Source organism: Oncorhynchus mykiss, chromosome 16 (genome assembly GCF_013265735.2).
Source record: "Oncorhynchus mykiss isolate Arlee chromosome 16, USDA_OmykA_1.1, whole genome shotgun sequence".
In the NCBI taxonomy this organism is placed as follows: Eukaryota; Metazoa; Chordata; class Actinopteri; order Salmoniformes; family Salmonidae; genus Oncorhynchus; species Oncorhynchus mykiss.
Window position 1 is genome coordinate 20,971,940 of NC_048580.1, and position 27,806 is coordinate 20,999,745.

The 27,806-nt window shown below is 46.5% G+C and overlaps 1 protein-coding gene across 2 annotated transcripts in view; it reads right to left on the reverse strand.

The window, feature by feature from the left end:
- The window catches only part of wdr90 (WD repeat domain 90), a 57,744-nt gene that overhangs the window by 3,085 nt on the left and 26,853 nt on the right, over positions 1–27,806 (reverse strand). For both annotated transcript variants that reach the window (XM_036946480.1, XM_036946479.1), the window contains exons 16-38: positions 27,575–27,736; positions 26,466–26,596; positions 26,211–26,327; positions 25,130–25,365; positions 24,633–24,769; positions 22,147–22,277; positions 21,210–21,340; positions 11,914–12,075; positions 10,162–10,290; positions 9,870–10,003; positions 9,685–9,725; positions 9,395–9,526; positions 8,934–9,122; positions 7,377–7,459; positions 7,167–7,269; positions 4,835–4,956; positions 4,434–4,590; positions 4,102–4,292; positions 3,554–3,722; positions 3,248–3,371; positions 1,277–1,448; positions 1,038–1,160; positions 203–374 (exon numbers count right to left, since the gene is read on the reverse strand). In XM_036946480.1, coding sequence (XP_036802375.1) covers positions 203–374; positions 1,038–1,160; positions 1,277–1,448; positions 3,248–3,371; positions 3,554–3,722; positions 4,102–4,292; positions 4,434–4,590; positions 4,835–4,956; positions 7,167–7,269; positions 7,377–7,459; positions 8,934–9,122; positions 9,395–9,526; positions 9,685–9,725; positions 9,870–10,003; positions 10,162–10,290; positions 11,914–12,075; positions 21,210–21,340; positions 22,147–22,277; positions 24,633–24,769; positions 25,130–25,365; positions 26,211–26,327; positions 26,466–26,596; positions 27,575–27,736 — 3,248 coding nt within the window. The remainder of the gene's footprint in view (positions 1–202; positions 375–1,037; positions 1,161–1,276; positions 1,449–3,247; positions 3,372–3,553; positions 3,723–4,101; positions 4,293–4,433; positions 4,591–4,834; positions 4,957–7,166; positions 7,270–7,376; positions 7,460–8,933; positions 9,123–9,394; positions 9,527–9,684; positions 9,726–9,869; positions 10,004–10,161; positions 10,291–11,913; positions 12,076–21,209; positions 21,341–22,146; positions 22,278–24,632; positions 24,770–25,129; positions 25,366–26,210; positions 26,328–26,465; positions 26,597–27,574; positions 27,737–27,806) is intronic.

A 27,806-nucleotide genomic window follows, 5' to 3' on the forward strand; every position in this document is an offset into this window, starting at 1 on the left:
GGTCACATATAGCCTCCGTTATATAACGTGTATTATTATACATCCCAGTGAAATGACATACAAACGGTGTCCCAACAGAAAGACTGCCATCACATCCTAAACATGAATAGTAAAGCAGAGTCGGCAGTGTCCGACTACCAAATTCACACACGAGACAATGTCCACAGGTAGCATTGACAGTGACCTTCCCAAACACACACACCGTTAGCAGAGTACTGGATGGCGGTGACGGCCACAGGGTGCGGGTGCAGCTTGAGTTCCATCTCTGAGGAGGCCAGGCGAAAGATCCTTAGGGTCCCGTCGCTGTACCCCCCCACCACACAGGCACCCCCTTTAGAGGGACTGACCGGGCTCCAGCACGCACTACCACAGCTCTGACAGACAAGACGGGGGGAAAGGGGGGGGATCAGGGGTGTAGATATTGACAGTCAGACTCCTAGGTTTATAACTGGTGCATGATGCGTTGGAGCTTCTCTCTCTCTCTCTCGATGTGGCATGTAGCCTTGTAAGTACCATGTCATAATGGAATTGCTACCGCATGTGATATACAGCCATTTAGCCTGTGTAAGGCGGTAGTTGAAAATAATAGCTCTGTTCATGTCATAGCTCTAATTATAACATGCTTCACAACATGTTGTTGTTTATAAGCGCTTTATAATATTTGCATTATAATACATATGGCTGCTTTTACAATGTATTAATGTATATAGGTGTAATCAGGGGTTAAAGCGACAACAAAAATCCCATGACTGAAACTTAAGTGGATCTCAGATCGATTGTCTGCTGGCCCAAGTCATCCTCCCCTTCCATTTATAAATGCCATGCCCATCCTGCTCTTAGGGAGAGAGGATCATTTTGTACATGTATTAAAACTGCGAGTTTCACCACTTTCAGTCCTTTTCAATTAGAAACAAACAATGACCCATATGAGTGGAAATACGTCACAGCGACTGAGCGCATTAACGTTCTAAAGTTTTTTTTGAATCCACACGGCCATCTTAGCTTTAGGGTTTCCTGTAGTTGTCTTGCAGTCTCACCTGGTTGAGCACCTGAAACTGCACCACCAGTTCGTTGTTGGGGGCCGTCCACACCCTCACACTGCCATCCTCCCCACACGTGGCAAAGTGGCTCTCGTCTGGGCTGAAAACCACGTCATTTACCTGAACACCGGGGGGGGGGGTCATTCAATGTACGGATAGAGGCGTCCACAATGAACGCTCATATAGGCTCCAAAAGTCAAACGCATGTACACGCTGGCAAAAACTCTATACTGTACCCTGCTCTTGTGCCCGCTGATGAGGCGGATGCTGGTGTTGTCCACCCAGTTGATGTACCACAGGGTACCCGCCGTGGTGCCCACGATGCCCATGTCCATGACGTCGTCAAAGGCCGCGCTCACCACCGTCCCGTCTAGCATCATCTCCTGCTCCAATAGCACCAGAGCACCTCTGATAGACAGAGGCAAGGACCAATGAGAGTAGACCATTCGATCAAATAAGCCAATTCATTGAATAAGAGTGGTTCTCTATATGAAACGTAATAGCCTCACAAGATCGCACTGATGCAATACATGTACACTGAACCAAAACATAAAACGCAAATAAACTGAGTTACAGTTCAGACAAGGAAATCAGTCAATTGAAATGAATTAACTAGACCCTAATCTATGGATTTCACATGACTAGGAATAGATATGAATATGTTGGTCACAGATACAGTTCCTTAAAAAAAAAAGTAGGGCCTTGGATCAGAAAACCAGTCAGTATCTGGTGTGACCACCATTCGCTTCATGCAGTGCGACATCTCCTTTGCATAGAGTTGATCAGGCCGTTGATTGTGGCCTGTGGAATATTGTCCAACTCCTCTTCAATGGCTGTGTGAAGTTGCTTGATATTGGCGGGAACTGGAACATGCTCTTGTACATGTCGATCCAGAGGATCCCAACCATGCTCAATGGGTGACATGTCTTGTGATTATGCAGGCCACGGGAAAACTGGGACATTTCAGCTTCCAGGAATTGTGTACAGATCATTGTGACATGGTGCCGTGCATTATCATACTGAAACATGATGTGATGGTGGTGGATGAATGGCACGACAACGGGCCTCAGAATCTCGCCACGTATCTCTGTGCATTCAAATTGCCATTGATAAAATGCAATTGTGTTGGTTGTTCGTAGCTTATGCCTGCCTGCCCATACCATAACCCTACCATGGGGCAATCTGTTCACAATGTTGACATCAGCAAACCACTCACTAACACGACCATATACAACGCTGCCTGCCATCTGTCCAGTACAGTGAAGAGCACACTTCTCCAGCGTGCCAGTGCCCATTCAAAGTGAGCATTTGCCCACTTAAGTCGGTCACAACACCAAACTGCAGTCAGGTCAAGACCCTAGTGAGGACGACGAGCACGCAGATAAGCTTCCCTGAGACGGTTTCTGACAGTTTGTGCAGAAATTCTTCTGTTGTGCAAACCCACAGATGGTTAGTCTCAGACAATCCAGAATGAGAAAAAGCCAGATGTGGAGGTCCTGGGCTGGCTTGGTTACACGTGGTCTGTTGGGCATACTGCCGGTTGGGCATACTGCCAAATTCTCTAAAATTACGTTGGATGAGGATTATGGTAAAGAAATTAACATTACATTATCTGGCAACAGCTCTGGTGGACATTCCTGCAGTCAACATGCCAATTGCCCTCTCCCTCAAAACTGGAGACATCTGTGGCATTGGGTTATGTGACAAAACTGCACGTTTTAAAGTGGCCTTTTATTGTCCCCAGCACAAGGTGGACCTGTGTAATGATAATGCTGTTTAATCAGCTTATTGATATGCCACACCTATTTAACAGGGATGTTAGACAGGTGTGACTAACAGGGATGTAAACAACACTTTACATGTTGTATGCTGAAATTGCTCCGCCGTATAAGACAAATAAAGTAGAAACATAGAAATAGCGGACATAGAACAGATCTACCGCTTCTTAGACTTGCTGTCAATGAGAATGACAGATCTGTAACTACCATTTCTATGTGAATTTGATCAGGTCCCCTCAAAAAGTTACATATTGCAGCATTAACTAAATACCACATTTTCAAGGAATATAAATCAACAGGACACAGAGATGAATGGGCTTTAAAGACATGTGATGAGAAGATACACTATGTAACATAGGAGGATGAGGGAAAAGGTATGTAAGGAGTAGAATGTGTAGGCTGAGAAGGAGTGTGCGGTGAGCAACAGACCTGTCCTCTGTGTTAGAGGCCTCTCCTCCAGGCCTCATGCCCTGTACAGCTGCCACGCCCCACAGCCTCAGCCTACGAGTGTTACTGCCCGTCAACAGACGGTTCCCCCGACACAGCAGCACTCCTAGGAACACACACAAACGTACACTAATACTGTACATACAGACTCACAAACCTATTTTGGAGACGGGTTTATTTGCAAGGATTGTGATGTGTGTTTATTTACCAACTTTAGTTGAATGAAGTCTGGATAAGCTTTGGATAAGAGTGCCTGCTATGAGTAACATTGTTAAAAATGTAACTGACCGATCTCCCCTTGGTCAGCCTCCCAGGTCATGAAGCAACGCTGGGTGTTGCAGTCCCAGGCACACACATGTCCACTGTTGGTGCCCGTGAAGAGGATGGAGTTGGCGTTGTAGCACAGAGCCGTCAGCTCCACGTCACCCACCTCCTCTGGCACACACACTCTCTGCACCTAGAATTTGAATTAGAAAAACATTATTGTCCACACAACATGGACATTTTTCTTCAAAGTCTTTGTGAAAGAAAAACGTTGTTGTCCTCGTTATGTGGAAATATGTCTTCCTATGAGGGAGGACATGTTGAACATACCTGGTGCCGGCCTGATTTTTATCCAAGCAGAGGGGCTCTAGTTAGCTAGACATGCCCAGCCCAAACCAGGCAGGAAATAAGCAGTGTTCAACAAAAGAAGGCTGGTATTATACTGAAACATATTCTCTAGAAAGCAGGCCAAAAGAGCATAGTTTGGGTCGGTACGATAGTGTAAAAAAAGTATCAGGGCTACCTTCTTAGAAAAACAATTCATTAGAAATTCACTCTAATTCTATTGTTACCTTGAGCTCCACGTCCAGGCCCTGTGTGTGGGTGTTGCAGAAGTAGAGTCCATGGCTGCCCACACAGGCCAGCTGGCTGGCTGCAGAGGGGCAGAAGGCCACGTCGTGGAGCGGGCCGGACACACTGATCCTGGACAGCAGCTGGTAGGTCCTGGTGCTCCACAGCGCCACCTCCGGGTCGGTGAAGTCCCCTGCAGGAGGGCGGATTCAAATACCATTAAAAAACATTTTCCATCTCTCATCCTTGAGGTAATCATTAATCTGTATGTGACTGAATAAGTGAACACTATGTAGTGAAACTCCACTTGTCCTTGAAGGACTGTTCCACTGACCCACAGTGAGGAAGAAGAAATCATCCCTGGAGAAGGACAGGGCCTGCACTGCCCCCCGGTGGTATGAGATGGTATTACCGCAGGTTCCATCCTGAACGTTCCAGATGCAGATGAGGCTCCTGGAGCCACCGCTGCCCCCTGCCGCCGAGGCCACAGTCTGAAAGAGAACAACACACCGTCAGAGACGTGCAATGACTCATAAAATCACCTGTCTAGTTTGATCCCTTCTAAGTCACAAACACTTTAAACAGGATAATTCAGACTTAGCACAACTAGTCACAGAGAGAAACCACATTCAGAAAGTGGTTGAGACGCAGAGAATGCATCATCCTTATTGGCACCAGCACAGTCCACCACCTTCATCATCATCGCTCATGCTAGAGAGGAGACTGGAGGCCTACCTGCGCGTCATTGGTAACAGCCAGACAGGAGATCTCCTCAGTGTGGCCCAGCCAGTGTCTCTGGGAGCCAGTGTGTAGGTTCTCCACCACCACCACACAACCACAGGAGTATGCAAACAGACCTGCAATCAGTCAACACAACTAGGGCTGTGGCGGAATTTTGTCAGCCGGTGATTGTCAAGCAAATAACTGTCGGTCTCACGGTAATTGACAGTTAATTAATACAAACACATCTCCTGGCATCCACACATAGCCTAAAATACATTTTTTTAAAGTCTAATAAAGCCATGTAATATAGCCTACACCTTCACAATAAATCCATGATTTATTTTAGACAGGTCTAAAGAAGCATGGTATAAAGAAAATGTAGTCCATTTCAGAAGAAAATAATTGCATACTCTGAGTTCTCCTTAGGTTAGATCCTAATGTGGCTGTGGGCTACACTAGTTCATTTAGCAGACAAGATTTGTGGCTGTGGCATTATTTTATAGAATGAAGAATACAACTGAACAAAGCTGAATAAAATATTAATATTTTCTCCAAACGATGAGGGAGTGTGCACATTTGACTATTCTGTGTTAAGCGTTAAGTTAATTTATAGTTATTAATGTAACTTTAGTGGTTCTGTAAACTTTGGGCTATATGTTTTGATTTTTAATACATTGTAAGGCTGCATGAGACTAATGATGATTTGAAGAAAGTCGCTTGAAAGGCATGAGCTGTTTTTGTTTTGCACAGGCTGCACACACCAATAGTCTCTCACAATTTGACAAGCACTTGATGATGCCTCGAATTTCATGGCGACATCCCCTTTGTGGTCATAATGCACCATTAAAACAAAACCATGCCTTTTGAAGCCCGGAGTGCTGCGTTGTGCCCTTCTCCCCGAGTGTGCTGCGCAATCCGAAACATCTCTCACTCACACGGCTCTCTGTCACGTGATCGAGTCTTTCTCATAGGCTACAAGTGAAGACGGACACATCGGGGACGCAACTGCGCGAGTCATTATTCAATTCTGAGGTGCATATTGAAAACATCGGATGAACTGTCCACATTTAATTTGTCAGCCAACAAGATGAGTAGGCCTAACGAACAGCAAAAGCACTAGCCTATGTCAATCTACTATACCCACAAAAGTCGACCAATTCTATTCTGTGTGAGAAATAAATATTCCAAACATAGTCTGGGACAGTTGTGGGATGCGATAGATCCCAAGTTAATACAACCACTAGCATCAAAAAAACTTTTTTTATGCAATGTGGCTGACGCAACAGATCAGAATGTTTAGCTTAAAATGTTGATTAACTATTAGACTATTTCTTCACATTATAAGCGCACATGGTAGTAGGCATTAAGCGCGAATGTTCCATTTGTGAAAAACACCATTATCAAGTGACTGCAAACGCGATTATGCATGTAATGTTTTTATTATAAAGGTGCATTTATGGTGAAAATGATCTTCCCCAAACTTGAAACTCACGCGCTGCGTAGTTAGGCTCTACACCCTTTGTAAAGTGGATGGATGTGCATCATTTTAAGAAGTTATTTGGCCACTTCAGTTGTGATACAAACCTTAAAATGCAATGAAATAGCCTATAGAAATGTTGCGCAACATGAACTCATGGGTTCAAATGAAGTGTTTGATTAGATTTTCGAAGACATTTGCATTGATGTCAGACTGATTAGAGAGACAATAGAGTGCAGAGTACCAGGCAGTTAGCAAGTTTGGTAGGCTACTAATGACCATCAGCAGCATCAGAGCTTGGAGAAGCCTAATTGCAGTGACTAAAACGGTCATGTGGAATTTGACTGCCTTCATGACTCGTGACCGCCAGTGTGGCGGTAATACGGTCACCGCAACAGCCCTAAAGAAAACCACCAGACAATCACAGGAGCACGCAAACAGACCTGCACTCAGTCAAGTTTCAAGTTTTAATGTCACGTGGACAAGAAACATAACATCCCTTTCTTGCAAGCTCCAAATCCAACAATCAATATCAATGTAGTACTAATAATAACATAAGATAGAACCAAAACACAAGAGAAATAAAAATAAAGACACGAGAAAGTAAGAAGCTATATACAGGAAAGTACACAACTACCACACAACCACAGCAGTACACAAACAGACCTGTAATCAGTCAACACAACCACATAAGATAAACAAACAGCGATGAAACTGTAAATAAGAAGGAAAGAGACAAGGGTTTGGGTCATACATGCTTACGCCAAGTCTTATAATGCATTATAACTTGCATCATAATATTTGCTGTATTCTATCAGTATATTTTAGTCAGCCAATGAAATCAGCTGAACAAGCGCAAGGTTTTACCTGTTTCTGGATTCCACACCATGTTGGCCCGCCCATTGCCATTGTAACCAATTACAGCCTTCAGACTCAGGCCCTCTTCGCCCAGTTCAGGAGTTGCAGTACTCTGAGATGGAGACAAGCAGACAGAATGCTTGGAAAGCAAGCCTTAATAAATGCAGGTTTCCTTATTTCTCAATGACGGGACTTGAGCTGGCGAGAGGTGCTCTCTACCTGGTCGAGGGTGGAGGTTTTGAAACGTGGGGTGAAGTGCTTGTAGCAGTCAGGACGCACTGGCTTCTCCACCTTCAAAGAATCTGTATAACATACAACACACATACATACATATATACACATACATATATAGCGCATTCGGAAAATATTCAGACCCTTTTACTTTTTCCACATTTTGTTACGTTACAGCCTTATTCTAAAATGGATTGAAAAAAAAAAACTTCAATCTACACAAAATACCCCATAATGTCAAAGCAAAAATGTATGTTTTTAGAAATGTTTGCTAATTTATTATTATTAAAAGCAGAAATACCTTATTCAGACCCTTTGCTATGAGACTCGAAATTGAGCTCACGTACATCCTGTTTCCATTGATCATCCCATACCATCCCTACAATGAAGCATTGTGGTGGCAGCATCATGCTGTGGGGATATTTTTCAGCGGCATAGACTGAGAGACCAGTAAGGATCGAGAGAAAGATGTACAGAGAGATCATTGATGAAAACCTGCTACAGAGTGCTCAGGACCTCGGACTGGGGCAAAGGTTCACCTCCAACAGGACAACGACCCTAAGCATACAGCCTAGATAATGCAGGAGGGCTTCAGGACAAGTCTCTGAATGTCCTTGAGTAGCCCAGCCAGAGTCCGGACTTGAACCCAATCAAACATCTCTGCAGAGACCTGAATATAGCTGAGCAGCGGCGCTCCCGACTGACTGCAGGAATGTCCAACAGAGCTGTTACCGGATAAATGAATGTCAATTTCTCTACCATAAGCCGCCTCCAACGTAATTGTTATAGAATTTGGCAGTACATCCAACCAGCCTCACAAACGCAGAACACGTGTAGCCACGCCAGCCCAGGACCTCCACATCCGGCTCCTTCACCTACCGTCTGAGGGGGGTGCTGAGGAGTATTTGTGTCTGTAATGAAGCCCTTTTGTGGGGAAAAAACTCATTCTGATTGGCTGGGCCTGGCTTCCCAGTGGGTGGAACTGGTGACCAAGTGGGTGGGCCTATGCCCTCCCAAGCCCACCCATTGAAGCATCCCTGTCCAGTCATGTGAAATCCATAGATTAGGGCCTAATGAATGTATTTAAAATGGACTGATTTCCTTCTATGAACTGTAACTCAGTAAAATCTTTGAAATTGTTTGCGTTTATATTTTTGTTCAGTATGTACAGTACCAGTCAAAAGTTTGGACACACCTACTCATTCAAGGGGTTCTCTTTATTTTGACTCTTTTCTACATTGTATAATAATAGTGAAGACTTCAAAACTATGAAATAACACATGGAATGTAGTGTGCAAAGCTGTCATCAAGGCAGAAGAAGAATCTCAAATATAAAAATATATATATATATTTTTATAATTTTTGGGGGGTTACTACATGATTCCATATGTGTTATTTCATAGTTTTGATGATTTCACTATTATTCTACAATGTAGAAAATAGTACAAATAAAGAAAACCCCTTGAATGAGTAGGTGTCCACACTTTTGACTGGTACTACATGCATGGCGATTATCTTTGCCACTGAATTTATAAATTAATTTACCATTGTCCGCTGCTCTCTTCAGACTAGACTTCAGGGTTGATGAGTCTCCGCCTGCTGCCATCTCAGTGACTTTGAGAAAGGAGCCAGACGGAAGGCGAGGGGAGGGGCCTGCCAGGGGGGCAGGGAGGGGGGCAGCGCGGGGAAGAACCTCGTCAATGTCCTCCTCACACAGAGACAGGTGGCTCAGAGCTTAAGAAGGAAAGAGGGAGACACAGGAGAAGGGCAAAGTGGGGGAGAACATGATACTTTAGGTCGGTTGTAAAACAATACCTTGCTCCTTATCTTTGCAGAAAGTCATAAGAAAAATGGTGGAAACCCATTGGCGGGCTAGGTGGAACGATCACCATCGTTTTTTGCACACTTTTCCAGGGGTTGGTGCTAGGGGTAATTTTACAAGTAAGGGTGAGAGATAAAAACAAAGCGTAAAAAAAGTGAATGAAAAAAGGAGCAGCGATTCTCACCTTGTCCAATCCTGTCTATGGAGCTGATGTCCAAACAGGGCGGAGGTGAGGTGGGAAGGGGCGCTGTCCGTCGAGGCATTCCATTGGATAGCAGCCTACCGTTGACCTCTGACTCTGAAGGACCTTTAAGGGCTACAGTAGAACCCCCAAATTCTGAATATCTATTGATAGCCAGAACTAGAAGACTTACTTCTTTCTGTACATGGTATTCTATTTACTGGCAACCTTTTCAAATATGGTGCGAATGACATAGAAAGAAATGATGATTCATCATCTGTTTTTGTATTTACCTGGTTTAGGAGGGGAAACAGAGGCTGCCTTTGGTGGTGAACTGCGAGAGAAAAATGAAAACTGATAAATTACACACAGATGCATGAATACAACCTACTTATACAATTTACAACAGTACAGTAATGCAATGCAATACCACTGTGGAGAATTCTTTGGGGGACAGACAGACAGGCAAGACTCTCACCATCTGTCAGTTCCAGTCTCCTGAGGGTGGGCCAGGAAGTCCCAGAAGAAGATGGCGTCTCCTACTGAGACCACAGCCATCTGGTCTGGGGTGAAGTTCACCTGGCGAATAGGCTGGCTGTGGCCTATGAACATCTGGGATGGAATGGCGTCTTCAAATCAACACATTTCAAATGAATAACGTCACAACTTTTAAAAACTACTTGAAATTTGGTAAGATCACAATACTGAAATCCATAAATTGCTAATACAAAATGCCGGTTGGCATGGTAACCGAACCCAATCAACTTTACCTGCGAGTTGACATGCAGCTGCATGCTGTAATCCCACACCTTCACAGCATTGTGTCCTGCTGTCAGTAAGAAACGTCCATCCTCACTCACAGCTAGAGAGGAACACTGGTGCTTGTGTACCTTAGACACCTGGCAGGGATACCATACACAAAACACTGAAGAACTCCACCAAAACAATGTAGATATATTAAGTACCTTGATTAATAAAACAAATGTAACACCCACGCTTTTCTTTTCCCACTAGCTCTGACTTTGCTGATAAGTTGCTTTGTTGAGGAAATGGTTTACTTAATATCATCGTGATATATGGTTGTCTCACCGAGCTACCTTATTAAGACGAATGCACTAAGTCCCTCTGGTTAAGAGCATCAGCTAAATGACTAAAATGTAAAAACATCTCTTTAGGTCAGTGGCAAAGACAATCAGCACCTTCATTACAACACACATCACTGTATTATGCACATCAACATTGTCACACACACACAACCACACTATATACACAAAGGTATGTGGACACCCCTTCAAAATTTGTGGATTTGACTATATCAGCCACACCCGTTGCTGACAGGTGTATAAAGTCGAACACAGTCATGCAATCTCCATAGACAAACATTGGCAGTTGAATAGCCTTACTGAAGAGCTCAGTGACTTCCAACAAGTCAGTTCATAAAATTTCTGCCCTGCTAGAGCTGTCCCGGTCAAATGTAAGTGCGGTTATTGTGAAGTGGAAATGTCTGGGAGCAACAACAGCTCAGCTGCGAAGTGGTAGGCCACACAAGCTCACAGAACGGGGCCGCCGAGTGTTGGAAAAAATTGTCTGTCCTCGGTTGCAACACTCACTACCAAGTTCCAAACTGCCTCTGGAAGCAAAGTCAGCACAAGAACTGTTCGTCGGAAGCTTCATGAAATGGGTTTCCGTGGCCGAGCAGCCACACAAAAACCTAAGATCACTAAGCGCAATGCCAAGCGTCGGCTGGAGTGGTGTAAAGCTCGCTGCTATTGGACTCTGGGGCGGCGGAAATGCATTCTCGGGAGTGATGAATCACGCTTCACCATCTGGCAGTGCGACGGATGAATCTGGGTTTGGAGGATGCCAGGAAAACACTACCTGCCCCAATGCATAGTGCCAAATGTAAAGTTTGGTGGATGAGGAATAATGGTCTGTGGCTGTTTTTCATAGTTCGGGCTAGGCCCCTTAGTTCAAGTGAAAGGAAAATGTAACACTACAGCATACAATGACATTCTAGATGATTCTGTTCTCCCAACTTTGTGGTAACAGTTTGCGGAAGGCCCTTTCCTGTTTCAGCAGGACAATGCCCCCCCCGCCATGACAGAGCACAAATTGAGGTCCATATAGAAATGGTTTGTCGAGATCAGTGTGGAAGAACTTGACTGGCCTGCACAGAGCCCTGACCTTAACCCCATTGGACACCTTTGGGATGAATTTGAACGGCGACTGAGAGCCAGGCTTAATTGCCCAACATCAGTGCCCGACCTCACTAATGCTCTCGTGGCTGAATTGAAGCAAGGCACCCGCAGCAATGTTCCAACATCTAGTGGAAAGCCTTCCCAGAAGAGTGGAGGCTGTTATAGCAGCAAACAGGGGACCAACTCCATATGAATGCCCATGATTATAGAATGAGATGTTCGACGAGCAGGTGTCCCCACACACTACAAAAGTATCTCCCACACTAAAACGTAGACACACACACCTCAAAAACAGAAAGACGGCATGCATATCAGTACCACTACCTCTCTGAGCAGTCGTCCGGTGTTCGCGCTAATCCACAGGATCTTGTTGGCGGAGGTGGTGACCAGTAGGTGTCCGGTGGAGGCCGGGGAGAAGCACACCTTCAAGGCCGAGTCTAGAGTGGTGCTCTCCACATCCAGGATACTCACGTCCACACGCAGCAGCTGGGTGATGCAAAGTAGAGCATCATGTTACCTCGGCTCAGATACACATCCGAACTTGTTCAAATCTAATTTTAAATTGTCACATGCTTCGTAAACAACAGGTAAAGACTAACAATGAAATGCTTACCTTCCCAACAATGCAAAGAGAAAGAAAATATACAGATAATAGAAAAGTAGAACACATAATAAGTTATAATAAATACACAATGAGTAACAATAACTTGGCTATATATATATATATATATATATATATATATATATAGGAATCCAGTAGCGAGTTGATGAAGGGTAATTGAGGTAGATATGTACATTTAACATATACAGTTGAAGTCAGAAGTTTACATACACCTTAGCCAAATACATTTGAACTCAGTTTTTTACAATTCCTGACATTTAATCCTAGTAACAATTCCCTGTTTTAGGTCAGTTGAAATTCACCACTTTATTTTAAGAATGTGAAATGTCAGAATAATAGCAGAGATTATGACTTATTTCAGCTTTTATTTCTTTCATCACATTCCCAGTGGGTCAGAAGTTTACATACACTCAATTAGTATTTGGTAGCATTGCCTTGAAATTGTTTAACTAGGGTCAAATGTTTCAGGTAGCCTTCCACAAGCTTCCCACAATAAGTTGGGTGAGTTTTGGCCCATTCCTCCTGACAGAGCTGGTGTAACTGAGTCAGGTTTGTAGGCCTCCTTGCTCGCACACGCCTTTTCAGTTCTTCCCAAAAAATGTCTATGGGATTGAGGTCAGGGTGTTACGGTGCGTGAATGAGGACCCAAAAGCGAATTAACGTAAACAGAACTTCTTTAATAACAAAACATAGGTAGGCTCAGATGGACCGGCAGATTCCGACAGGACAGGACAAGGTTGCAGCAAACATGACGATAGTCTGGTTCAGGCATGAAAAACACAAACAAGAATCCGACAAAGACAGGAACAAAAACTGAGAGAGATATAGAGGACTAATCAGAGGGAAAAAGGGAACAGGTGGGAAAAGGGGTGACGAGGTAGTTAGGAGGAGACAAGGAACAGCTGGGGGAAAGAGGGGGAGAAAAGGTAACCTAATAACGACCAGCAGAGGGAGACAGGGTGAAGGGAAAGGACAGAAACAAGACACAACATGACAATACATGACAGTACCCCCCCACTCACCGAGCGCCTCCTGGCGCACTCGAGGAGGAAACCTGGCGGCAACGGAGGAAATCATCGATCAGCGCACGGTCCAGCACGTCCCGAGAGGGAACCCAACTCCTCTCCTCAGGACCGTACCCCTCCCAATCTACTAGGTACTGATGACCACGGCCCCGAGGACGCATGTCCAAAATCCTACGGACCCTGTAGATGGGTGCGCCCTCGACAAGGATGGGGGGGGGGGGGGGAGACGAGCGGGGGCGCGAAGAACGGGCTTGACACAGGAGACATGGAAGACCGGGTGGACGCGACGAAGATATCGCGGAAGAAGAAGTCGCACTGCGACAGGATTAATGATCCGAGAAATACGGAACGGACCAATGAACCGCGGGGTCAACTTGCGAGAAGCGGTCTTAAGGGGAAGGTTCTGAGTGGAGAGCCAAACTCTCTGACCGCGACAATATCTAGGACTCTTAGTTCTACGCTTATTAGCAGCTCTCACAGTCTGCGCCCTATAACGGCAAAGTGCAGACCTGACCCTCTTCCAGGTGCGCTCGCAACGTTGGACAAAAGCCTGAGCGGAGGGGACGCTGGACTCGGCGAACTGAGATGAGAACAGCGGAGGCTGGTACCCGAGGCTACTCTGAAAAGGAGATAGCCCGGTCGCAGACGAAGGAAGCGAGTTGTGGGCGTATTCTGCCCAGGGGAGCTGTTCTGACCAAGACGCAGGGTTGCGAAAAGAAAGACTGCGTAAGATGCGACCAATAGTCTGATTGGCCCGTTCTGCTTGACCGTTAGACTGGGGGTGAAAGCCGGAAGAGAGACTGACGGAAGCCCCAATCAAACGGCAAAACTCCCTCCAAAATTGAGACGTGAATTGCGGACCTCTGTCCGAAACGACGTCTGACGGAAGGCCATGAATTCTGAAAACATTCTCGATGATGATTTGTGCCGTCTCTTTAGCAGAAGGAAGCTTAGCAAGGGGAATAAAATGAGCCGCCTTAGAGAACCTGTCGACAACCGTAAGAATAACAGTCTTCCCCGCTGACGAAGGCAGTCCGGTGACAAAATCTAAGGCGATGTGAGACCACGGTCGAGAGGGAATGGGAAGCGGCCTGAGACGGCCGGCAGGAGGGGAGTTACCGGACTTAGTCTGCGCGCAGACCGAACAAGCAGCCACGAAACGACGCGTGTCATGCTCCCGGGTGGGCCACCAAAAACGCTGGCGAATGGAAGCAAGCGTACCCCGAACGCCAGGGTGGCCGGCTAACTTGGCAGAGTGAGCCCACTGAAGAACGGCCAGACGAGTAGGAACGGGAACGAAAAGAAGGTTCCTAGGACAAGCGCGCGGCGACGGAGTGTGAGTGAGTGCTTGCTTTACCTGCCTCTCAATTCCCCAGACAGTCAACCCGACAACACGCCCCTCAGGGAGAATCCCCTCAGGGTCAGTGGAGGCTACTGAAGAACTGAAGAGACGAGATAAAGCATCAGGCTTGGTGTTCTTAGAGCCCGGACGATAAGAAATCACGAACTCGAAACGAGCGAAAAACAGCGCCCAGCGCGCCTGACGCGCATTAAGTCGTTTGGCAGAACGGATGTACTCAAGGTTCCTATGGTCAGTCCAAACGACAAAAGGAACGGTCGCCCCCTCCAACCACTGTCGCCATTCGCCTAGGGCTAAGCGGATGGCGAGCAGTTTGCGGTTTCCCACATCATAGTTACGTTCCGACGGCGACAGGCGATGAGAAAAATACGCGCAAGGGTGGACCTTGTCGTCAGAGAGGGAGCGCTGAGAAAGAATGGCTCCCACGCCCACCTCTGACGCGTCAACCTCGACAACGAACTGTCTAGTGACGTCAGGTGTAACAAGGATAGGTGCGGATGTAAAACGATTCTTGAGGAGATCAAAAGCTCCCTGGGCGGAAACGGACCACTTAAAGCACGTCTTGACAGAAGTAAGGGCTGTGAGAGGAGCTGCCACCTGACCGAAATTACGGATGAAACGACGATAGAAGTTCGCGAAGCCGAGAAAGCGCTGCAGCTCGACGCGTGACTTAGGGACGGGCCAATCAATGACAGCTTGGACCTTAGCGGGATCCATCTTAATGCCTTCAGCGGAAATAACAGAACCGAGAAATGTGACGGAGGAGGCATGAAAAGAGCACTTCTCAGCCTTCACAAAAAGACAATTCTCTAAAAGGCGCTGGAGGACACGTCGAACGTGCTGAACATGAATCTGGAGTGACGGTGAAAAAAAATCAGGATATCGTCAAGGTAAACGAAAACAAAGATGTTCAGCATGTCTCTCAGGACATCATTGACTAATGCCTGAAAGACAGCTGGAGCGTTAGCGAGGCCGAAAGGAAGAACCCGGTATTCAAAGTGCCCTAACGGAGTGTTAAACGCCGTCTTCCACTCGTCCCCCTCCCTGATGCGCACGAGATGGTAAGCGTTACGAAGGTCCAACTTAGTGAAAAACCTGGCTCCCTGCAGGATCTCGAAGGCTGAAGACATAAGAGGAAGCGGATAACGATTCTTCACTGTTATGTCATTCAGCCCTCGATAATCTATGCAGGGGCGCAGGGACCCGTCCTTCTTCTTAACAAAAAAAAACCCCGCTCCGGCGGGAGAGGAGGAGGGGACTATGGTACCGGCGGCAAGAGCTACAGACAAATAATCTTCGAGAGCCTTACGTTCGGGAGCCGACAGAGAGTATAGTCTACCCCGGGGGGGAGTGGTTCCCGGAAGGAGATCAATACTACAATCATACGACCGGTGTGGGGGAAAGAGAGGTGGCCCTGGACCGACTGAACACCGTGCGCAGATCGTGATATTCCTCCGGCACCCCTGTCAAATCACCAGGCTCCTCCTGTGAAGAAGAGACAGAGGAAACAGGAGGGATAGCAGACATTAAACATTTCACATGACAAGAGACGTTCCAGGAGAGGATAGAATTACTAGACCAATTAATGGAAGGATTATGACAAACTAGCCAGGGATGGCCCAAAACAACAGGTGTAAAAGGTGAACGAAAAATTAAAAAAGAAATGGTTTCGCTATGATTACCAGAAACAGTGAGGGTTAAAGGTAGCGTCTCACGCTGAATCCTGGGGAGAGGACTACCATCCAGGGCAAACAAGGCCGTGGACTCCCTTAACTGTCTGAGAGGAATGTCATGTTCCCGAGCCCAGGTCTCGTCCATAAAACAGCCCTCCGCCCCAGAGTCTATTAAGGCACTGCAGGAAGCTGACGAACCGGTCCAGCGTAGATGGACCGACAAGGTAGTGCAGGATCTTGAAGGAGAGACAGGAGTAGTAGCGCTCACCAGTAGCCCTCCGCTTACTGATGAGCTCTGGCTTTTACTGGACATGAAGTGACAAAATGACCAGCAGAACCGCAATAGAGACAGAGGCGGTTGGTGATTCTCCGTTCCCTCTCCTTAGTCGAGATGCGGATACCTCCCAGCTGCATAGGCTCAGCACCCGAGCCGGCAGAGGAAGATGGTAGTGATGCGGAGAGGGGGGCAACGGAGAACGCGAGCTCCTTTCCACGAGCTCGGTGACGAAGATCAACCCGTCGCTCAATGCGAATAGCGAGTTCAATCAAGGAATCCACGCTGGAAGGAACCTCCCGGGAGAGAATCTCATCCTTTACCTCTGCGCGGAGACCCTCCAGAAAACGAGCGAGCAAAGCCGGCTCGTTCCAGCCACTGGAGGCAGCAAGAGTGCGAAACTCAATAGAGTAGTCTGTTATGGATCGATTACCTTGACATAGGGAAGACAGGACCCTGGAAGCCTCCTCCCCAAAAACAGATCGATCAAAAACCCGTATCATCTCCTCCTTAAAGTCCTGATACTGGTTAGTACACTCAGCCCTTGCCTCCCAGATTGCCGTGCCCCACTCACGAGCCCGTCCAGTAAGGAGAGATATGACGTAGGCGACACGAGCAGTGCTCCTGGAGTAAGTGTTGGGCTGGAGAGAAAACACAATATCACACTGGGTGAGGAACGAGCGGCATTCAGTGGGCTCCCCAGAGTAACACGGCGGGTTATTGATTCTGGGCTCCGGAGATTCGAAAGCCCTGGAAGTGGCCGGTGGATCGAGGCGGAGATGGTGAACCTGTTCTGTGAGGTTGGAGACTTGGGTGGCCAGGGTCTCAACGGCATGTCGAGCAGCAGACAATTCCTGCTCGTGTCTGCCTAGCATCGCTCCCTGGATCTCGACGGCTGAGTGGAGAGGATCCGAAGTCGCTGGGTCCATTCTTGGTCGGATTCTTCTGTTACGGTGCGTGAATGAGGACCCAAAAGCGAATTAACGTAAACAGAACTTCTTTAATAACAAAACATAGGTAGGCTCAGATGGACCGGCAGATTCCGACAGGACAGGACAAGGTTGCAGCAAACATGACGATAGTCTGGTTCAGGCATGAAAAACACAAACAAGAATCCGACAAAGACAGGAACAAAAACAGAGAGAGATATAGAGGACTAATCAGAGGGAAAAAGGGAACAGGTGGGAAAAGGGGTGACGAGGTAGTTAGGAGGAGACAAGGAACAGCTGGGGGAAAGAGGGGGAGAAAAGGTAACCTAATAACGACCAGCAGAGGGAGACAGGGTGAAGGGAAAGGACAGAAACAAGACACAACATGACAATACATGACACAGGGCTTTGTGATGGCCACTCCAATACCTTGACTTCGTACGTCCTTTTGCCACAACTTTGGAAGTATGCTTGGGGTCATTGTCCATTTGGAAGACCCATTTGCAACTAAGCTTTAACTTCCTGACTGATGTCTTGAGATGTTGCTTCTATATATCCACCTAATTGTCCTACCTCATAATGCCATCTATTTTGTGAAGTGCACCAGTCCCTCCTGCAGCAAAGCACCACCACATGTAAACTTTCGACTTCAACTGTAACTATGAATAAAGTGTCAGATAATAAACATTAGCAGCAGTGTACAGTGAGGGACAAAAGTATTTGATCCCCTGCTGATTTTGTATGTTTGCCTACTGACAAAGAAATGATCAGTCTAATTTTAATGGTAGGTTTATTTGAACATTGAGACACAGAATAACAACCAAAAAATCCAGAAAAACACATGTCAAAAATGTTATAAATTGATTTGCATTTTAATGAGGGAAATAAGCATTTGACCCCCTCTCAATCAGAAAGATTTCTGGCTCCCAGGTGTCTTCTATACAGGTAACGAGCTGAGATTAGGAGCACACTCTTAAAGGGAGTGCTCCTAATCTCAGTTTGTTACCTGTATAAAAGACACCTGTCCACAGAAGCAATCAATCAATCAGATTCCAAAATCTCCACCATGGCCAAGACCAAAGAGCTCTCCAAGGATGTCAGGGACAAGATTGTAGACCTACACAAGGCTGGAATGAGCTACAAAACCATCGCCAAGCAGCTTGGTGAGAAGGTAACAACAGTTGGTGCGATTATTCGCAAATGGAAGAAACACAAACGAACTGTCAATCTCCCTCGGCCTGGGGCTCCATGCAAGATCTCACCTTGTGGACTTGCAATGATCATGAGAACGGTGAGGAATCAGCCCAGAACTACACGGGAGGATCTTGTCAATGATCTCAAGGCAGCTGGGACCATAGTCACCAAGAACACAATTGGTAACACACTACGCCGTGAAGGACTGAAATCCTGCAGCACCCGCGAGGTCCCCCTGCTCAAGAAAGCACATATACATGCCCTTCTGAAGTTTGCCAATGAACATCTGAATGATTCAGATGACAACTGGGTGAAAGTGTTGTGGTCAGATGAGACCGAAATGGAGCTATTTGGCATCAATTCAACTCGCCGTGTTTGGAGGAGGAGGAATGCTGCCTATGACCCCAACACCACCATCCCCACCGTCAAACATGGAGGTGGAAAAATTATGCTTCGGGGGTGTTTTTCTGCTAAGGGGACAGGACAACTTCACTGCATCAAAGGGATGATGGACGGGGCCATGTACCATCAAATCTTGGGTGAGAACCTCCTTCCCTAAGCCAGGGCATTGACAATGGGTCGTGGATGGGTATTCCAGCATGACAATGACAGAAAACACTTGGCCAAGGCAACAAAGGAGTGGCTCAAGAAGAAACACATTAAGGTCCTGGAGTGGCCTAGCCAGTCTCCAGACCTTAATCCCATAGAAAATCTGTGGAGGGAGCTGAAGGTTCCAGTTGCCAAATGTCAGCCTCGAAACCTTAATGACTTGGAGAAGATCTGCACAGAGGAGTGGGACAACATCCCATCTGAGATGTGTGCAAACCTGGTGGCCAACTACAAGAAACGTCTGACCTCTGTGATTTCCAACAAGGGTTTTGCCACCAAGTACTAAGTCGTGTTTTGCAGAGGGGTCAAATACTTATTTCCCTCATTAAAATGCAAATCAATTTATAACATTTTTGACATGCGTTTTTCTGGATTTCTTTGTTGTTATTTTGTCTCTCACTGTTCAAATAAACCTACCATTAAAAGTATAGACTGATCATTTCTTTGTCAGTGGGAAAATGTTCAAAATCAGCAGGGGATCAAATACTTTTTTTCCCTCACTGTATGTGATGAGTCAAAAATGGTACAAAAAGGGTCAATAGTCCAGGTACCTATTTGGTTAACTACTTAAATAACTATTTAGCAGTTTTACGGCTTGGGGGTGGGTATAAGCTGTTTAGGGTTCTGTTGGTTCCAGACTTGATGCATCGGCACCGCTTGAGGTGCAGATGCAGAGGAAATAGTCTGACTTGGGTGGCTGGTGCCTTTAACAATTTTAGGACCTTCCTCTGACACCGTCTGGTATAGAGGTCCTGGATGGCAGGAAGCTTGGCCCCAGTGATGTACTGGGCCGGACGTAGTACCCTCTGTGGCGCCTTGCGGTCGGATGCCAAGCAGTTGCCACACAAAGCAGTGATGGAGCCAGTCAAGTTGCTCTCAATGGTGCAGCTGTGGAACTTTTTCAGGATCTGAGGCCCAGTACCAAATATTTTCAGCCTCAAGAGGTGTTGTGAAGACTGTGTTGGTGTGTGTGGACCATGATAGATCCTTAGTGATGTGGACCCCTAGGAATTTCCACTCCACTAGAGTCGTGCCGATGTCAATGGCGGTGTGCTCGGTCCTCGATTTCCTGTAGTGCATGATCAGCTCCTTTGTCTTGCTGACGTTGAGGGAGAGGTTGTTGTCCTGGCACCACACTGACCTCCTCCCTATAGGCTGTCTCATCATCATCGGTGTTCAGGCCCATCACTCTCGTGTCATCAGCAAACTTAATGATGGCGATGGAGTCGTGCGCGGCCACGCAGTCCTGGGTGAACAGGGACTACAGGCGGGGACTAAGCACACCCCCCTGAGGGGCCCACGTGTTGAGGGTCAGCGTGGTGGATGCATTGCCTGCACTCACCACAAGGGGCAGCCCGTCAGGAAGTCAAGATACAGACGGAGGTGTTCAATCCCAGGGTCCTGTATCTTAGTAATGAGCTTGGAGGGCACTATGGTGTCAATGAACAGCATTCTCACACAGGTGTTCCTCTTATCCAGGTGGGAAAGGGCAGTGTGGAGTTCAATAGAGATTGCATCATCTGTGGCTCTGTTGGGGTGGTACGCAAATTGGAGTGGGCCCAGGGTGTCTGGGATGATGCCGTTGATGTGAGCCATGACCGGCCTTTCAAAGCATTTCATGGCTACAGATGAGAGTAGTACGGGGCAATAGTCATTTAGACAGGTTACCTTGGCGTTCTTGGGCACAGAGACTATGGTGGTCTACTTGAAACATGTAGGTGTTACTTTATCTCTGCCAAAATTACTGCAGAGACACACCAGTTGGTCCTGACCTACCATTTGGGAAGTACAGAGTAAATCACTATTTTTTTACACTATAATTTGAACAATAAAGTTGTTCAAGCCACATATAGGAAAACAAAGCTCAAAGACTAATTGATTGACACAATAACAGGGGGCAGAGATTTTGTTGATCGTAAGAGAACCAACAGCACCTCATCCAGGGAGCGGGCGGCCATGATGGTGACGGTGTACTCAGACGGCCCGACGAAAGCCAGACAGCGATTGTCACTGCTTACAGTGAGGGCGTCAGGAGCACGTTCAGTCCCTCGAGCAACCACATTACCTACACAAAAATAGAATGAGGGAGGGTGTGTTGGGGCATAAAATTAACTTATTGGTCTACCAGCCACTGTTGCAGGTAGATTTAAAAATCTACAAGCCACTCAGATTTTATAGCAGCCAAAATCAAATAGTCATTAAAATTACACCAACAAAACACACACACAAAAAATATGCTTTGTAATGTTTCTAAAACCAATGTATTACAAATGTATTACTAGTATGAGATAATGTGGTATGATGTTTAATTTCATTTTTTGTGACCGGAGTATTTCAACCAAAATATCACAGCCCCCAGCCAGGCAGTGTTTCAGCGCGAGGTGGAATAGGCTATAGTAGGATTCGTAGTTCTTTGACTTTGTGCGATTCATTTACCAGCTATGAAACAAAACGTCAGAAATACTTTGAGAACAGCTACTGCAGCATTTATTTTACTATAAATGTGATCATACTTGACTACTTTTATTCACAAATCCGAGTGAAATGCTCTCACTGTGGAGCCCTGACAACCCGCCATTGTGGCTAGTGAAATGGACATCTTACCCGCAGATGCCAAAATCTACCCACATTTGGCTAGTGGCGGGTGTTAATATTAGGCCCTGCCTGTAAGTCATTGAAAATTGAAGATACAGTACCTCCACTGGAGATGGAGCTGTCTGACAGGTAATATCAGAACAATGCAATACACTGAGTGCAGTCCTTGTATTTCTGAAGGTGAAAGGTTCCATCTTCCATTCCATTCATAACATACCAGCTAATTCAACCAGCTCCAGCTGTATTGTATATGTGTGGTTGTCAGTGTTAACTCACCCAGTACTCGGAGTACATGGTGGTCTTCCTGAGAGGAGTTGTAGAGCGCCAGAGAGCCCAGGGAGCCAGCGCTGTACATGAACTCGCCATCTGGTGAAAAGGCCAGGCCCACCACCTCCCCTCTGTGCTGCCTGCAGAAACAAAAAAAACACAGGAGGACTCGAGGTGTTCTGAAAGATGAGACAGCGAGGATTATAATAAATAGCACTTTGATGTCATAGAAGCAAACCACACACACCTGTGAGCCCAAATGCGCACTTCACATTTCCATTTCAAACTCATGTAATTTACAGTATGATGGATTCTATCGAAATGTAACACGTTTCAAGTTAAACTGCAGTTTGTGAGTATTGTGTTTAGTGAATGACTACTGTGAGTATTAATGGAGTTTAGGCCATGGCCGTGTGTACGCTAATTTAGAAAGGTTGACCTCATCAGATAAGAGGACATTGCCCAGGATCAGAGAGCAGGGAACAGAGAACAGAGGATGGTCGGGGTGCGATTCTGACATCTGGCAAAACAAAGAGAGAACCATGGACATTCCACAGCGGAAAGGAGGGGAACTCATTGGGGTCATAAAATGTATAGCTTGGGGAAGTGACGCCTACAAAGGAAGAGTATAAAATGTGTTGTGCGCTTTCTAAAACGTATGCACTCAGCTGACTGTCTCCTCGGTAGTAAACACTTCCTTACTGCAAAGAGTTTGCAATGGCTTTTTTCTTTTTAACAAGTATCAACGTTTATGATCGCTATGCTTGATGGACAGTTACAAGGATACCATGGCCTCATAGCCTAGGTTGCCCTTAACAGAATGAGCCCCGTTTGTTTACAGTGAAGAAAATAAGCAGCGGAGCCACGCACTTAAATGCCCTCCTGACTCCATTCTATAAGCACCAAAATGACTATCCGTTTCTATGAAGAGCCTGCCTTGTGACAACCTAATTTAGCTAGTCATGTTGGCAATAGAACAAGCTTTCAAATGATGCCCGCCCTAACCCAGATTGAGATTTAAATTTAAAAAATAACAACAGTAATTGTGTGATGTTGTAAATAACAACAGTCATTGTGTGATGGTGTAAATAACAACAGTAATTGTGTGATGGTGGGGACGCAGGGCTGTGTTCCAAACAAACATCTACAAGTCTGCTTCAGTTACTAAACGGCACAACTAAGAGCTCAAAAAAAGCACAGAAATGTTGAAAGCGCTTTCCTTTGAGTCATAAAAGCGCATTGAAAGTACTTAGAAACTGTGCACACTGGAGAGATGTGTGGCCATCAGTTAGACCCCTCACTCAAAACCTTCTCATTTCATTTTGTCTTACATTGCACCTACCCCCACAATCTTCATGAATATTCTTACTACGTTACTGAATGTATGCAGAGTATTTTCAGATTTCATTGTCGATAAATGTTGCGAAAAGTACAGTAAAACGTCAAATGCACGTAAAATCAACAGTTATTTTGGATTCAGTCGTGTCAGGTGAACAAGTGTCCTCACCCTAATCTCCAAATTGTTCCCTTTCAATTCCTGCCATGGTTATGCATATGCTTCTCACACTGTAGTTCTTCAGTTAGAAACATTTCAATTGGGCCCGATCCATATAGGCCAATTCCCACGATTGTAAAGGTGTAAAGGTTAACAAACACCCAAATACAGTGAGTCACAGAGCGAGAGCCAAAAACGACACACTAATCATATATTTAATAAAACCATTTCCATTCTCCTTCTCTCTCTCTCATTCTCTAAACCTTTACACGGGTTAACACTGAAGTGTTCAAACTGCGGCAGTGGTCTCGGCATTCATACAAGACCTTATTAAATGTGTCTATAATAGCCTTGCTGCCAACTCTGTCCCACAGACTGTGTGTGTGTGTGTGTGTGTGTGTGTGTACAGTAGGTGTGCGAGCGAGTGTGGCTCAGTCACGAATCACAGATTCTCTCATCTCCAGAAGGCCTCCGCTTGATTCCTCTATAACGAGATACCACACTGGTACCAACTGACAGACTGTGACAAGAGCCAATTCTCTGTCACCCATCCTACACCGCCATCGCCCATGCCTGTAAGAGGGTGAAAGATAGAGGCACAGCAGATGTCACAGGTGTGACACTTCCTTGTGAGGGGTGGTGGTAGTGTTCGAGAGGTTTATGGTAGGTCACAGTAATGACATGACTCAGCTGGCGGGATAAACAGTCACTGACTTAACCGGCTATATATTCAAATCAGCACCAAGACGTATGATCCACTGACAGCTAGTCACGTCCGGCAAATTGGCCGTCGGGTTACGGCGTCTTACAGCACGAGATCAGAATTGAAAGGATTATTGCGAGTCAAGGCAAAACTGTGCTGAAGGTCTTTCGCTGCTCAGAGACAGTATCTAGATTCTACTGTATCAAGGCACCACATAACTTCTGTTGTTCATTAATCCATCAACTCCAGAACCCACTATGTATACGACAGTATCTCCTCTAATCTGGGTCTACCTACCTGTGCTCTGCCAGTAGTTTGGCGCTGGCGATGTCAAAGACCCTGACGAGGCCGGAGCTGGATCCACAGGAGAAGACTTGCAGGCTGGGGTGGAAGGCCACGGAGCAGGGCGTGTCTTCAGAAACAAAGTCATACAGCTGGAGAAGGACCAGAGGACACATAGCAGTCATGAGGTTACAGCGATTCAGTCAGATAAGATCACGGTGGAAGAGTCAGAATTCTAAGGAGGAGAGGTCAGTTATTTCAGGTGAGAGAAACCTTACAATAATTCTCGAAAAACATAACACTTACCATTTTCTTACTATCGCGTCGACCTGTACCAAACCGTGGCATTATCATTATCAACACTGTTCAAGCAACTATGGTGGACACATGACCAGGCCAGCTCAGTTTGCCTCAATTCGGCTCAGCAGTGCGAAAACAATATGTGGGTTTGAAAATGAGCCTTGTAGCTTTGAGCGTCAGTGTGTGCTCAGTTCCAGAGCTCGAGTTCCCACCTGCTGCATGGAGTCCATGTCCCAGACGCGCACGGTGCGGTCGCAGGAGGCGGTGGTGATGCGCCGACGGATACCGTCCACGCTGAAGCCCAGCACGCCGTCCGTGTGTGACCTCATCAGGGTGCTGTAGCCTCGGCTGCTCACGTCCAGGTAGCCCAGGTTACCGCTGGTGGTGGCCGCCATGACGCTGAGGCCGTCGTCGGACACGGACACAAGGCTCACAGGACCCTCGTGTTCTGGGGAGGAAAGACGGGGGGGGGGGGCTGAGGAACACTGGAGTGTGTGTCTGTGTACTGTAGGCTGAGAAAGTGCGTTGGCTGAGGAAATGGGAGGCAGCGTGCGCGGAATGTGGGTTTGTGATTAAACGGCAGCGATTACATTACTCTAAAATCCCATCAAGCCTCCTTTGAAACCCTTCATACGAGCAATACGATTTTAGCTCTTTGATAGGTGCTTTGACTGGGATTCAACCTGGAAACCCGTTTGATATGAGTTGTCTTCAAACACCTTCAGTTAATCAGAGACATTTACTTCAAACAAGTTGCCAATTCTTTAGATGCCAGTCAATATTGACACGCTGAATGCGGCAGATGTACTGAATAAAACAAATGACTGTGGCTGAGTGAGATGTCTTTTCTTCCTGCCACTGGTTTTGCAGATGACTTTAGGACTGAGTGATGTGGTTGTTTTTTTAACCTATATTAGGGAAAGGGAGATACCTAGTCAGCTGTACAACTGAATGCCTTCAACTGCTTTCTTCTGTATTTAACCCAACCCCTCTGAATCAGAGAGGTGCGGGGGGCTGCCTTAATCGAACTCCACGTCTTTGGTGCTCGGGGGAACGGTGGGTTAACTGCCTTGCTCAGGGGCAGAAGGACAGATTTTTAGCATGTCAGCTCGGGGATTCGATCCAGCAACCTTTCGGTTACTGGCCCAACACTAGGCCACCTGCCGCCGAAATCACTCTGGATTAGAGTGTCTGCTGAATGACTAAAATGTTCAATGTAAATGTAGATGATTGACAGACCGAGCAGGGATGGAGCTGAATGTTAAAATAATGTTGAACTGTGCCTGTTCTCACCAGCCTCCAGGAACACGGTGGAGAAGTCTAGGGGCCAGAGCCGCAGGAAGCCGTCCTCAGAGCCTGTGGCGCAGAACGCTGATGAAACGCTGATGCTGTTGACAGCGATGCCCAGACCTGGTGGGAAGGATAACATTTTTATTGTTTAGCACAGTTTAAAGTGATCTCATGTCTCGCCTCAAATTACCTTTCTCTATCTCTCTCTCCCTCCCTCCCTACATCTCTTCCCACCCTCCTCCTCCACCGTCCTCTCACCCATGCCGAAGGTCTGTTTCTCACGGCGCTGAGAGTGGGGCTGCTGGGCAGGCAGCAGTCTCCTGACGTTCTTGATCGCCACGCTCCCGTAGTCTATCTCCAGGATGTGGCCACTGCGGCTACTGGCAAATCTATTGGAAACAAGGAAACCGAGGCTCCATAATGGCTCAAAGTCTTCTGAATTAGAAAATTGAGCACTTATGGCCTCCTCTCCGGAGAGTGGGCGGGATTAGGTACTTTAGATTGGGTTATTAGGGGATTGAGTGGTGTGGCTCCAGCAGGTGCGGTATCAGTCACTCAGAGGCAGTGATGTGTGGATCTTTTCAAACCTTTCATAGGCTCAGCGGGAGAGAAGTAGAGAGAGAGAGAGAGAGAAGTAGAGAGAGAGAGAGAGAGAGAAGTAGAGAGAGAGAGAGAGAGAGAAGTAGAGAGAGAGAAGTAGAGAGAGAGAGAGAGAGAGAGAGAGAGAGAGAGAGAGAGAGAGAGAGAGAGAGAGAGAGAGAGAGAGAGAGAGAGAGAGAGAGAGAGAGAGAGAGAGAGAGAGAGAGAAGTAGAGAGAGAGAGAGAGAAGTAGAGAGAGAGAGAGAGAGAGAAGTAGAGAGAGAGAGAGAGAAGTAGAGAGAGAGAGAGAGAGAGAGAGAAGGCACTGGGTTCTGATTCCACGAAATGGAACTACGCAGGGCTTGGAGGAAGACATAAGTAAGCTCACAGTTTGGAGAGCCAAATTTGCACATGAAACAATTTAAAAATGTTCTTCCGCCATGTATTAAGGTCAAGGTAATTTATCTTAGATGGTCAAATGCTTAGTGGGTCAGATTTAGCCTCGTAAACACCAGACAGAGTCACGCTGCGCTATCAGCAACATTCATGTAAGCTCGTGGGATCAGACAGCTTTGCGAGGCTTGGTCAGATTTACTGCAGAAGGGTTTCTAGATATACTGTGACATTTACACCCTTCCAGAAGTTATAGACTGCATCTCAAAATGGTACCCTGTTCCCTCTGTAGTGTACTACCTTTGACCAGAGCCCTGCACTATTTGGGATGCAGCCATAGCCTACCTACAATATATGAAAAGGTTAAAAAAGCTGAAAGGAGTGTGTGGACTCACAGCGTGCGGTCCTCAGGCTCGCGGTCAGCAGAGTGACCCTCCTCAAAGGCCACGTCGGTGAAGTCCAGGGCATGGTACTCCCCCAGGTTGACCGGACAAGACCGCAGGGCCCCGCTCCGCACACGCCACAACCGAACGTTATCCCGACCACAGGACACCATCCTGGAGCGTAAATACACAAAATAACATATTTACATTTTGGCTATTTAGCAAAGGAAAAAAAAAATATATA